This window comes from Cryphonectria parasitica (genome assembly GCF_011745365.1).
Source record: "Cryphonectria parasitica EP155 unplaced genomic scaffold M406scaffold_1, whole genome shotgun sequence".
In the NCBI taxonomy this organism is placed as follows: Eukaryota; Fungi; Ascomycota; class Sordariomycetes; order Diaporthales; family Cryphonectriaceae; genus Cryphonectria; species Cryphonectria parasitica.
In genome coordinates this window covers 3,647,111-3,659,600 of record NW_024468909.1, presented here as the reverse complement: position 1 = coordinate 3,659,600, position 12,490 = coordinate 3,647,111, and the positions used below count along the sequence as shown (strand labels likewise).

The following is a 12,490-nucleotide window of genomic DNA, read 5'->3' as shown; positions in this document are numbered from 1 at the left end:
CGTATTTGTTGATAGCTATTAGTAAACGGCGGCGTTCTGGATTTTTCTGGTACGATATCTAAGCGCAACGAGCTATTGTATCTCGTTTTTTGACAGGAGAGCTACTCCGATTTCGATCGGATCCAATCTCATAGTACGAACCAGCTGGCTGGGGAAGAGGGGGGGGGGGGGTGGGATCATGTGAGCCTGTGTATATCCGCAAGTCCACACGACCCTGCTGGCGTCTCTTGCAATCTGGCCCCCAGGCTCGGTGAGGAAGACAAAAAGCCCCAAGGCCACAGTGACGGGTGTCAAAACTAGGTCTGGGCCCCGCCCTGAGGGTCTTCAACGTTCTTGTTTTGACACTGGTTGATGGGCCACACGCAACCTTGCAAACTCTATTTCTGTGTGGCCTTTCCCTGCCGAATGGGAACTTCTTTTCTTCTCGCCTGCGGTGGTCGAAAGCGGTAGTCGAGATAGACGCTTTTGGATGCTTGCCAGTGCGTTTCTCGTCTCTTCCTCACTCACAGATCTGTTCAGAGGATGTACCCTTTATTATTATCATTTATCATTATTATTTTTATGATGATACCTTGTGATCTTGCCGCTCTTATGGTACATGCTTAAAGACCTGGGTCCCGAGGTCGACATAGGATGAGACAAGTAAAACAAGATCTACGGCCTTTCGCCTGCTCGGTTACGTGGCAGGACCCCCGTTCCGGAATGTCTCGACAGGAGCTTCCATGCATTCTTCCAGAAAATTCGACGAGGCTTCTGCCATAGGAGGATCTTCTTGACTCCCAATTTCCCCTTTGCCTGCATTGCCAATCATGGGGCCCCAAAACAGCCACCCTGCGGGATGCCACCGCACCACAGGCAAGGGTCCCCTCTGGAACCAGAACCTCGGGCTGGGAGCAGATGTTCTAAAGGGTAACGAGGACTTCCCCCGGTCCTCATTACACTAGACCCTTCTTTTTTTGGTCCCTTCTTCTTTCTCCTTCTTTTTCTTTTCCTTTTCTTTTCCTTTTCGAGGATATGGCCGAAATATCCCATTCTGGGCCAAATTCGAGCTTCTAAGAGGCTTGGCTTGCACACCCACCCGCGCATGGCTACAGCCTATGGTAGTTCGCACATAGGCGGCCTCCCATGGCCCGGGGTGGGACACAAATTACCTATCCCACGGAATTTAATTACGTGCAGGCCCATGTAATCAGACAAGATCTATGCAAGATGTAAGCAAGATGAGGTTTCCCCGGGCCCCCCATTGGGAAGGTGATGCAGCCTGAGCTGAGCCCGAGGCTGAACCGTGAGCCTGGGACCCCCTACTCGCTGATTGGTTGGCTGTTTGTCTTTCGTGTTTTATCTTATTTCTATCCTGGCGCCGGGTGGGCTACTATAGGTATGTACTCTTGTTGTAGTTTCTTCTTCTTTTTCTTCTCTTCTTCTTCTCTTCCCGACAGTCCGGACGGACTATCGACTGCCCTTGCATTAAGTCGACTGGCCTCCACTTGTTGCAGCAGACCTCCAGCCCTACTATGCATATTATGTGTGCATTATAGTACAATACATAAGAATAGTCAAACACTTGGGGCCAGGTACTACATATTATTAACTGCCATAGTAATATGATCCCCTCAGACCCGGGTCAGCCTTTCTCAGCCTCGTAGCCGTTGAGGCTAGATCAGGGATACCCGTTTCGTGTGCTATCGTTACTTCACCCACCCTACCTTACCTTACCCTCCAAGTAAGACCTTGGGATCCCCCGACTAGATTTGGACATGGTCGTCTGAACCTGTCCCATCTCCCGTCTCCTCCACTTGCGACTGGATAGTGATGTTCATCCCACCTAGGATTGCCCTTGGTTGTTCCTCCTCCTCCTCTTCTCATTGTTTTTAGTATTTCCTTCCTGTGCTTCCAAAATACCCATCTATGCGACTAGGTAGTTACAATCTCAGCTGACACGGCTATTTTCCCTCCATTCTTCAATGCGAACCCCTGTTTGGACAGAGAGGCATAGCCCTACATTATGTCTTCGTACATTTGACTACCAGGGGGAAGGAATCGGAATAGACGCCGCCGAGCCGGACGAGGTACATGTGCCAGACGTATAGTACATATTTTGCTATGGAGTACCAGTAGTACTTAGTTACTTCTACCCGCTATCACTTGCCACAGCGGTGCTAAGTATGGTATCACGGAGAGGGGCAAACAATCCCCACAAGGCTAAACCGTAGTACCTTAGTAGAGCCGTAGGGGGGTCCTTCCTCCTGCCCTGACCTCCCCTCTTGGGGCGGGACCAAGGCCTAACCGACGCCTGTCACCCCCATTAGTGCCACCGAAGCGAGAGCGCTAAAAAAGAAACCACCGCCCGCTGTAATACCCTAAGCATTGATGCATGAATATCAGCAATCTCGCAAAGGGCCCGGCCTGAAGAAAATAAGCCCGTACCACCACCCGCCCCCGCCCTTCATCCTCACTCCACCAAAGCAAAACCCACCAAGGCAACTCGACACGCATACACACTCACAGAAACAAAAAAGAACATGGAGGAAAAACGAAAACGAAACCACATCAGCCACTGCACCTCAATTAGAAATCCATGAATGGCCTGATTGATTATTGACTTGCTTTCTCCCCCTCCCCTTTTTCCCCTTTCCTCCCTCCCCCCTTTTTCTTCTCCCCCTTCCCCCCTCTGGCTCAACTCTGCGCCCGCCCGCCTCGTCATGCCGTGTTTCTTTGCATATTCACACAATACTGACAACACACACACGAATACGATACATACCAGGCCGAGCACTTTGGTCTAATAGTCTAACATACTTTACGATGATCCCCACCACCCCCCCCTCTCCCTTCAAGGTTGGGTCTCAGCATGTGTTTCTTCTCACATTGATAGCGTCCAGGGCAAGTAATATGTATCCTTGGAATGTCGCGATCCTATGCGGCAGACGGTGTTACGGAGACAAAGAGAAGTAAGGGGCGAACAAGAAGAAGAAGAAGAGAGAAAGATCCTAAGAATGGCAGGGAAGAAGAGGAGGAAAGGAAGGGGAAAAGGGAAGAAAGGAGAAAGGGGAGGGGGAGGCGCCAGAGGGCACAGTCCGCATGTATCCTGCGCTGATGCGATCAAACTCAACCGCCCAAGGTAACACACAACGGAAGCATCCGGCTTTGCCCTTGTAAGAGGAAAGACGAACCTATGGACGGACGAACGGACGGACAAATCCTGCCTTGCTCCTGTAGTGCAAGTCCTACCTACGCCAATGCAGGTACCAGAAACGGCGGCACCTCCCCCCCCCCTCTTCCCTCGCGCACAGTACCGAATGCAATGCACAGATGTTTGTTGTGCATTGCATCTCGCTAGCTTTCGTGTGCAGGACGGAGGCTGGGGCTAGCCAAACGGGGCTGAAAGTAAGAGGTGTGTAGATGTGTGTGTTTGTGTATGCTCGAGGCGTAGGCGACGATGACTTCAGCTTTTGCCCTACGAGACACAACGGGGACCGATCTCTGTAATGCCTCGCAACCTGAGCCGGATTGTTTCTTGACTGTGCAAGGACTGGAGATACTCATGACATGTTCTTATTTTATTTTGAGTATCGTACAATCTCGATTGATATTGGAAGAATAGCAAAATGTCGCAGAGTACCATAATGCCGAGAACGCCACTTTCTCCACCACTCACCATCAATTCCCAACCTTTGCGTGCCTCAGTTTTACGTTGTGTATTAACAAGTGAATTTTATTCCGTCTTTTCTTCATCCCATAGTCATGTTACGCAGTCGTTCCCACCGCCGCACCTCTTTCTACCATCCGTCCTCGTTTCCCCCAAAGAAAACTATGCGAAATTGTCACTCCTGTCCACCCAGATGTCCTCCAGCTCCGCGAAACTCTGGAAGTGGATGGGTCGGTGTGCGTCATTGTAGAACGGCTGAGGCGTGTCGAGCTTTACACGGACAGACTTCTTCTCTAGACCGGAGAAGGCCGAGCCCATGAAGCTGTAGTTCCACTGGCCCGTCTCCGGCACTAGGAAGAACCCTCTGTACCGAGGACTTAGTAACAGCTTGCGCTTCTCGCCCATACTGGTCGTGAAACCTTGAGGCTGGTCACTTTGCAGGTCTCTATTGTCAACACCCCACTTGTAGCCCTGAGGTGTGAGAGCCCATGCAGACAAGGAGACACTGCCCGGCGTGAAGGACACCGCAACTGTCAGCGTCCTGTCTCTCGCCCACTCAGGGTGTGCGTCGAGGAGCTTGGCATGCTCGGTCACGTCTGCTGCGGACATGTACGGAAGCTCGTTGCCAGACATGGTGTGAATGAGACCCAGAGGCTCCATGCCCTTCAGCATCTCATGCTGGGGGAGCTGCTGAGGCAGCTGGACATTCCGAAGCCCACCGATCTGAGGAACCAAGACAATGCACTTGATCTCCTTGACCTGGTCATTGTCAGGAGGGGATGCTCCGTAGAGGTAGCCGGCTACTTGGACGCGAAGGTCCGCAATCGTGATGAACCGCTTGAGAATGTTGTTCGGCATGACATAGGTGATGTCATCCAAATCATTGTCGACAGGAGATACGTAGATGTTGTTCGAGCGGGTGCGCAGGTTGGAGCTTGCGATGGCTCGTGTGCGCCATTCCGTCTTGGACGCGAACGTCTGCTGTTCAAACTGCGAGGTGGTGGTGACGATGATCTCCTCTCCATGAACATTCTGCGTCTTGGTCGTCACGGCAGTGAGCTGCTGCTGCTCCTGCTGCTGCTTCTCAATTTCGGCGGCCTGCTGCCTCTGCAATGACGGCGCAGAAATCTCCATACCGAGGATGATATCCCGCACTTCACTGCTCGTCAAGCTGGAGACGTTAACGTTGTTCTTTTTTCCATAGTCGTTCAAGATCAGGTCGCGCAGCTGGGTCTCAATCTTAATCCAGTCCTCGTCTGACAGTGTGGGCCAGATGTGGTGCTCTTGGGTGATGACTGTCTTATCAGGTCGTAGGATCAGCTTCGTCTTGTCCATGTTGACATGCAGCGCCCGAAGAATGAGGATCAACCGTGAGAAGGCCGTGTACGAGGAGATGCTCTTCAGCCATTCGTCATAAAGGTTGAACAACACCATCTGCGGTTCCGTAGCCCTAAGAATCATATCACCCAGCTTTTCGACCTTCATAGCAGCCTGGAAGGGGAGCTGCAGCTCGGAAGCGCGGATAGAGATGTTCGGGAAATCGAGCAAGTTGACTTCCAGGGGATCCAGCAGGCCCTTTCTCGTAACGATCAGCTGTTTGGGCTGCTCTTCCACCGGCAGAGACCGAATGAGAGCAGCGACTTCTTCGGCAGTCTTCCATTTCGCCAATTGTCCGAGACGTTTCTGTCCGGCCCATACGCTCGTGTGGATGATCTTCAGGAATAGTTGTCCGGTTCTAGGGTTGAAGATGAAGATGGCGCCGTTGATGGGTTTAGTGGTCAAGTTGCCTTCAAACGTCTTGTGAATGGTAACACGGTAGACATTGGTGTCGTCGATAAACAGTTGCGTCTGGTTGCTGAACAACTCGGAGTAATTCTGGGAGTTCAAAAACTCCTGGTTGCTCTCAGAAGCATACAACTGGAGACCCTTCCGGATACGCTCACGCAGGACGTACAAAGCAGGGTTTGCCTTCATGATCTTGGCCATCGCCTGCTGCACGAGAATCTTCAGACCCGGGAAGTAGTGACCATAAGCGGAATACAGGTTGTATGCCAGGTCGATGCCGATCATGAGACCAGTGGCCGAAGGATAGAGACTCATGCTGTCCGTGGTGTAGTCGAGATACTTGGCACGGACATATCGCTCAATGTCGTGAGAGTCGTAGTCACCATACCGCAACTGGACATCCACCCAGAACTTGTTCGTGGTGGTTGACTCAATGACATCTTTTGTGTCGAACAACATTGAGGGCCGAGTAACGTTCCACTTATGACTTGCAAAAAGTTGGATATCGGCGCATGAGCTGTTCATCTTGTACGACTTTCGAGGGTGAATGGTCTCCTTCTGCACGGACTCGATGCCGAGTGACTCAAGCTCCTGATCAAACACCTGGCAAAGATCCATTCTATAATCTCAGTCAGTAATTGACCCTTCCTCTGAGAACCACACTTATGCTTACGTCACGCTTTCATGGCATTTTTGCCATAAATGAGCCCGGAAAATCTGAATGAGGGAGATCTTGAGTGTCGGAATCTTGCCATGCAAGAAAATGCCCGTCAGATCCAGCTGCACTTGGAAGCCCACATAAACGTTCGCTCTGGACTTGAAGTCAGTGAAATGTCATTGGAAGGAGGGAACATGAGATATGCTTTACCTGTTGATAGTTGGTGACCACCAGAGGGTAAAGCGACGGTTGGGAATCTGGTTCAGACCAGATCGTTGGGCATTCGTCAACTTCTTGAACTTCATGGATTCTGGACACAGCAGTTAGAAAAATATCCATCATTCATTTACGGTCATGGAAGGAAGGTGGGGGTAGCCAGAAGGACACATCTTGTAGTAAGAAATGTTTGGGAAGTGGAGTATGTCAAAGGGTGAGAGGCTTGGAGAGGCCTAAGGGAAGGGTTTGGGAAATGAGCGAGATCGGGATGAGGGTGGTAGCTCAATCCGCATTGTGAGATATCAAGAACGCCCCCCCCCCCCCCGGCCGACACGGCGGGCATAAAGACATGAATAGGACCGACATACCTTCAAAACCTGAGGCCTTTTCGAGTTTAAACGTTAGTAAGAGTACGGAAACGAACTGATCTCGAGTAGTGCATGGATGAATGACTTACTTTCTCCCAGAAGAGGCCCTCCCAGGATGGAAAGCCGGTTGCCTTGAAGAGGGTATGTTCGAGAATTGTCTCAACACCACCCAAGGCCTGGATCGTGTCACCTCTATACTGGTTCAACTGCCAAAGCTTTCCATCGTGCCGCTGGCTTGTCCACCAGAAAGGATTGTTCTTCATCTGCTGGTAGATCTTGAATTCGGCGCGAGCCCGGAATCCCTTGTCGAAACTCAGGGTGCTCCGGTCCTTCTGAAACAGGGTATTGATACGCGGCAAACCGCGGTCCCAACTATCCTCAAGATCCTCCAGCGTCAGACGGCGGTTCTGTTGGTTGGCCTCGAGGCGCTTCTGTGAGTACTCTGTCCAGACCCGCTGGGAATCAATGAACTCGGACTCCCACGGGATGATGTATCTGAAGATGTTGGGAATCAGGGTTTCCTCGTCGTGTGACATGCCAGCGCGGTAGTGGGTGACCCCGGTATCTGTCTGCTTGGACCAGCGCTTATCGCTTGCTGGAATCAAGATGTGAGATCCTGAGATCATACCGAGACCACCTAGTTCCTTGGGCGTATAGAACACAGCCGGGGGAAATCGTGAGGGCATCTTGGAGTTGAGTCCTATCTTCACGCGGGTCTGAATCTTGGTCTCGCACTTGACGATGGTATCGAGCAGATTGACGGTCGAGACGGCTGCCTCGCGGTAATAAGTGAAGAGAGCAATCAAGGCAGTATTCCACTTATTGGCGATCTTGGTGAAAGTTGTCGAGCCAGATGACATGAGGATCTGCCGGATGCGGTTGTTGAACTTCTGAACGTCCTCCTCCGTCACCTGCAAGAAAGCGTGCGCGGTCCTCTCCTTGGAGGTGTTATCAACCAACGACCAGACGCTGTCCTTGACTGGGAACTCCTCGTTCTGATTGCGAATCTTGGGCAAGATCCGAACCTCGAACCCGCACATTGAGAACAGGAGGTTAGGGTTGTCCCGACTGTAGACACTGACGAACGTGTCGTCCCATTCGATGGTGGTGATAGAACGCGGCAAACGGTTCTTGAGATCCCAGAAAACGGCCCGACCGAGATTGACATCATGTCGCATCAACCTCATGCGAGAGTCTCTGGGCCAGCACTTTTTGCTCTTATACCCGATGACGTTCTCAAAGTTGGGATCGGGCTGTTCAGTCAAGAATCTCTGGATCAGATCTCTGGACTCTTCAGCCGAGAACCTGAGGAACATCCAAATCTTGTCGATATAACGAGTGTAAAGACGAATGGGGTGCTTGGACTCGGTCTCACGATCTCTGAATTGGAGGAAGTCGTTCGGGCTTTGTGGGGGTCCGGCGATCTCCGTAGCACGCTGGGGACCCAGGAGCAAAAGATCGAGGACAAGTCCATAATACTGGAACACAAACGCTGAGAACTGCAGGCCACGGATCATACCGTAGCTGTTGACATGATTCATGTCCTTGTAAGTGAGCGTCACGTTGTTCTTGGCAGTGATGTAGTCGGCCAAGTTGTGGTCCATGATCAACCTGAGGAGCGAGTTGAGTAGTGTCAACTCGATCTTCTCGTAGACTTTAGACAGCTCAGTCTCAATCATGACATTGCATTCGCCATCCTCAGTAACCCAGACATTCTCCAGGTTGTTGATGCCCTGCGCCCACTTGTAGACAAGCAGCGGCGGGACCTCAGAGTCTGACGGTTTGATCCAAGCTGGGAACAGATGCCTCTGATCAGCCTGATACCACAGATACTGATCCAGGTACGCATCGCTGATCTTCTCGATTGGCTCGATATCGTAAACCGGGTTGATGGTACTGTAATTGTCGTTCATGTCGATACCGACCTCCTTGAAAGCACGCTGTGTGAGAAGGAACCGCTTGATGCGTTCCAGGGTGGTGCCGGGACTGTCATAAGCCTGCTCGATGAGGGCTAGTTCTTCTCGCTGACTCTGATTGAGCCGGCCCTTGGTCGAGTATGCTTCCCTCAACCGCTCTAGAGCCAGGATCAAGATTTTTGTATCATGCTTGTAGGAAACACTGGGGAAAGGAATGGGCGAGAATTTCCGAGACTCCAACCAGTGGACCATTGTGGTGTAGATAGCGACAGCCTCTTCGGATGACACGTACGGACCATCCTTCATGTGGTTGTGCTGGCGTTCTTGCTCGGCCTTTAGCCAAAGACGCGTGAGACGTCCGACATTCTTTTTAGCAACAGTCTTGTCCACAGTGGCGCCTCTCCTAATCCTCTCACGATTGTAGTGCGCGACGGAAATCCACCAATCAGCCTTCGCCTTGACGTATCGGAGAATGATATTCTCGATAGCCGCTGGCAGGCCGGGTACCTTCCATGGAATGTTGCTCTTCCAGCATCTCCATGCCTCCGAAAGATGCTGCAGCACAGTATTCACTTTGTTCTGCTTGATGCCTTCCGGCATCATATCCATCAGGTCCGCCATGACGGACGCGCGGAGCTCCAAGTCGAAATGAGACTCAACGCGCTGCTTCGTCACCGTCTTTGCGACACCCTTGGAGTGACGGCCTTCGAACTGACGTGAGAGCAGGTTGCCCAGCCAGCGCTCGAGAAGAGGTATGATGCCGCGCATGAAAAATAGCCAGACTCTCCAAGCCGGTGCCCAGAAACCACAACCAGGTCCCTTGCCTACAGGACCAGCGTTGAACCGGTAGTAGATCAAATGCTTCAAGTCTTTGCATGTGCGAATCTGGTGCATCAACTTGTACTTGTACCGATACATACCGGTAAGTTGGCCGACGTGATTGAATGCGTAGAGAATGCCATCTGCAAGCTGGAAGGCGTCAATGTTGCCCAGTCGGTATTGTACTTGAGCATCAACGATGAGCTTGGTGAGACGCAGGATTTCGCGCATGAGGTGGAAAGCGTTGCCAAAGCGAGACTTCTTCCGTTCCTTGGTCGTGAGTGTTTTGACGGGTTTCAGATTGAAGTTGTAGTCGAGATGGAGATATGTGAGGTTCTTGCGGTGTATGAGGAGGTTGAGCATGTTGAAGCCCTGTCGGCAAACCTGCAGACCAGCTTCAACCCAATCAATCGTCGTCTGCTGGAAGAATTTGGTGGCCTTCAACGTCCGAAGCAAATTCTGCCTCTGGAGCGACTTTGGCTTCTTTTTGTGCAGTTCATTCAAGACATAAGACTTGAGCATCTTCTGGTACGAGACGCGGACCTTGACGGGTTGCTTTGGAGGACAGTGCTCAAGATACCACTGCTTGATGAGTGGCACATCCTGAGCACGCACCATGCGACCGGAACGGCGATCGAAAGGAAAAGGCGCCCACCAAAGCTCAATCGCAGAAGCAGTCTCATCGGTGTAGAGCTCCTGATCAGCCAAGAATGGTTCGACGCCTGCTGGCAACACAAAAGCCTCCTCCTCCGGCTCCTCTATGCTGTCTTTGCCAAAGAGCTCGTCCTCGTGGCTGATCGTGAGATTTTTGGGAGCCACGTCTCGCAACGAGATTGGGTTCAGCCCCTTGTCGAAGTAGAAAGCAGGCAAGCTGGGATCTTCACTCCGGTTGTAGACAACCTGAGGGTAAGAATGCCACGACAGATGAACGCTCCGAGGCAGAGAGTTATACAAGAAGGGGAAGGCCACCCTGTACTCCGTTCTGACCGGATTTCTGAAAATAATCCGGTCGATAGCGTTGAACTCGCCGAAGTCCTCATCATTGGGATCGATATCCTTGTACAACGGCTCGAAGCGAGGGCCGCCTGGAAGGGCAACATTGAGGGCTTTCGCAGTCAAAAAGCCCTTCAGGTCAAAGAGATAGAAGTAATTCTTGTCGTAGACATCAGAAACCAATGGTCGACTGAGCCGATACAGATTGGCCATCTGCGGAAGGGTGAGATTCCATGTCTTGTAACTCGGCCCGTTCACATGAGATGTGTCGAGAAGTGGCCGGTGGTCATAGAACCATTCGTAGATGGCCTCATCGTCCTCGTCGTCAAGCTCCATCTGCACAGGCTCTAGAGGCTCGACGTCTTCCAAGTTCTCGGACCATGACAGTGGCGGCTCCTCATCGTCGAATGGGGGGAACCGCATCCGCTTGAACAGCCGTCGGTCGCTCTTCTCCTTTCGCATGATTGTCCACATACTACCCCATTGTGCCTGGAAGACTGGTTCGATGACGCGAGGTATTTCGTTGACCAGCGTCAGACACCCGTTGACGTGGTATAGAACCTTAACCTCTCGAGCTGATTCCCACGGCATCGGCATATTCTCCAACAGCTTCATGACCGCGTGAGGCATGAATTTCAAGGCACCCAAGTAGCTTCGTTTGTCGACTGTGTACTTCTTCTGCGACACATCGCCGATGTCCTTAACAATCTTGCGCAGATGTTCGGGCGGCATGTCAGCTTTCTGAGTCTCGACAAATCCGCCCTTGCGCTTCTCGCCGAACCGTGCTCGCTGCATACGAAGCCATTCCTTCTTCTTCTGCTCGAACTTGGCCAACTGCGGGTCTGCCGGCGGTCGAAACCCTGGGGGAGGAGGGGGAGGTGGCGCGCCAGGCGGTGGAGGCAGCTGCGAGGGCGGAGGAGGCTGCGCAGAGTCTGGAGGTGGTGGAGGGGGGCCCCAGCCCGGAGGCGGTGGTGGTGGAAGCCCAGACATGGCGACGTGATCTTGTTATCGAATGATGCGGCGCCGTCAATCGCCCCGAGGGACCTGATCTGTTCGCGCAATGCCCGCAGGTCGCCAACAGCGGGAGCGGGCAGTTTCACCTATGCGCGAAGTTTAGCTGCAGTACTTGAAAGTATGTGTCGGTATTCGTGTGTTGCATACAGCTACTCGATGGATGTTGATGTCATCAGCAGGTTTTCAGACAAGACCTGAAAGATGTGCTGGATGAGAAAGGATGGTCTCTGATGAATTCGCCTTCACATTTGGCAGCGAACGTTGCTTGATGATGGTGACCTCTGATTTTACGCGATGACGCTAATCTATTCTGAGTCTAGCATTTTTGCTCTGGATTCGCCCCACTCATCATGTCGGAGCCTAGGGCCTAGTCAGTACCAAGTTACAAGTAAACGGGGGGGGGGGGGGAAGAAAAAAAGAAGAAAAAGTGTACAACAGGTATGCTCAATAAGATAGTACATTCGATTCCCAATATCGCCTTTATGATATGAGATGAGTAAACTACAAGGGATTGATGAAGAAGGTACTTCTCTACCGGAAGGCTCCTTTAGGATGTCCTGCTTTGAAATTGGTAGGTATCCTTGCGATACATACAGCTTCGACGCTTGAAAGGCGATCACGCCTCAGATGCTAACACGCCAGCCCAGGTAGGTCCCTGGTAGGCTAGTGGCTCGTTTTGGGAGGCAACTCGCACTCTTGTAGCCATCAGACTGTGTTGCACTGCGACTTTCCAATTTTTCAATCAAACGTCCTGACTCACCTCGCCTCTTCTGGTTGCAGAAACATAATCTTGTTCTCTCTGGATAAGGATATATTCTCTACGAAGTCTTTTTTGGCGCTACAGTGACTGTTGGAACGGGCGTTTCGTAAGCCAGGTTTTCACAGCTGGTGACGGGCTCTGCCAGCTGGCCGAAATTTGCTCCACAGACAGCTGACCGACCGAAAAAGTTGACCCCTCCAAACGGTCCACTCGTTTCTTTCAACTGCAACACCACAAAAGTCGCAACAAAGCCGCCACCACTTGCGAGCATTTCGACCTGAGGGCCGACTCGCGACATCCAACGAATCGCTG

At 51.9% G+C, this 12,490-nt stretch overlaps 1 protein-coding gene across 1 annotated transcript; it reads right to left on the bottom strand.

Annotated features, from left to right (window-relative positions):
- Positions 1–3,541: 3,541 nt before the first annotated feature.
- On the bottom strand, positions 3,542–11,382 carry M406DRAFT_77225 (uncharacterized protein). The gene is made up of 5 exons (XM_040925959.1): positions 6,766–11,382; positions 6,677–6,692; positions 6,303–6,402; positions 6,108–6,245; positions 3,542–6,053 (listed from the first exon to the last, which is right to left on the bottom strand). Exons 1-5 carry the CDS (start codon positions 11,197–11,199, stop codon positions 3,812–3,814), a joined length of 6,930 nt encoding a protein of 2,309 aa, XP_040781383.1. The 5' UTR covers positions 11,200–11,382; the 3' UTR covers positions 3,542–3,811.
- Between the last annotated feature and the right edge of the window lie 1,108 nt (positions 11,383–12,490).

Bases quoted from the DNA above. Each gene is read 5' to 3' on its own strand.
- M406DRAFT_77225 (XM_040925959.1), bottom strand. From the start codon at position 11,199: ATGCAGCGAGCACGGTTCGGCGAGAAGCGCAAGGGCGGATTTGTCGAG. The intron at 6,246-6,302 runs GTAAAGCATATC...CTTCAAGTCCAG, and splicing joins TGGTCACCAACTATCAACAG to AGCGAACGTTTATGTGGGCT. The intron at 6,054-6,107 runs GTAAGCATAAGT...CTGAGATTATAG, and splicing joins AAATGCCATGAAAGCGTGAC to AATGGATCTTTGCCAGGTGT.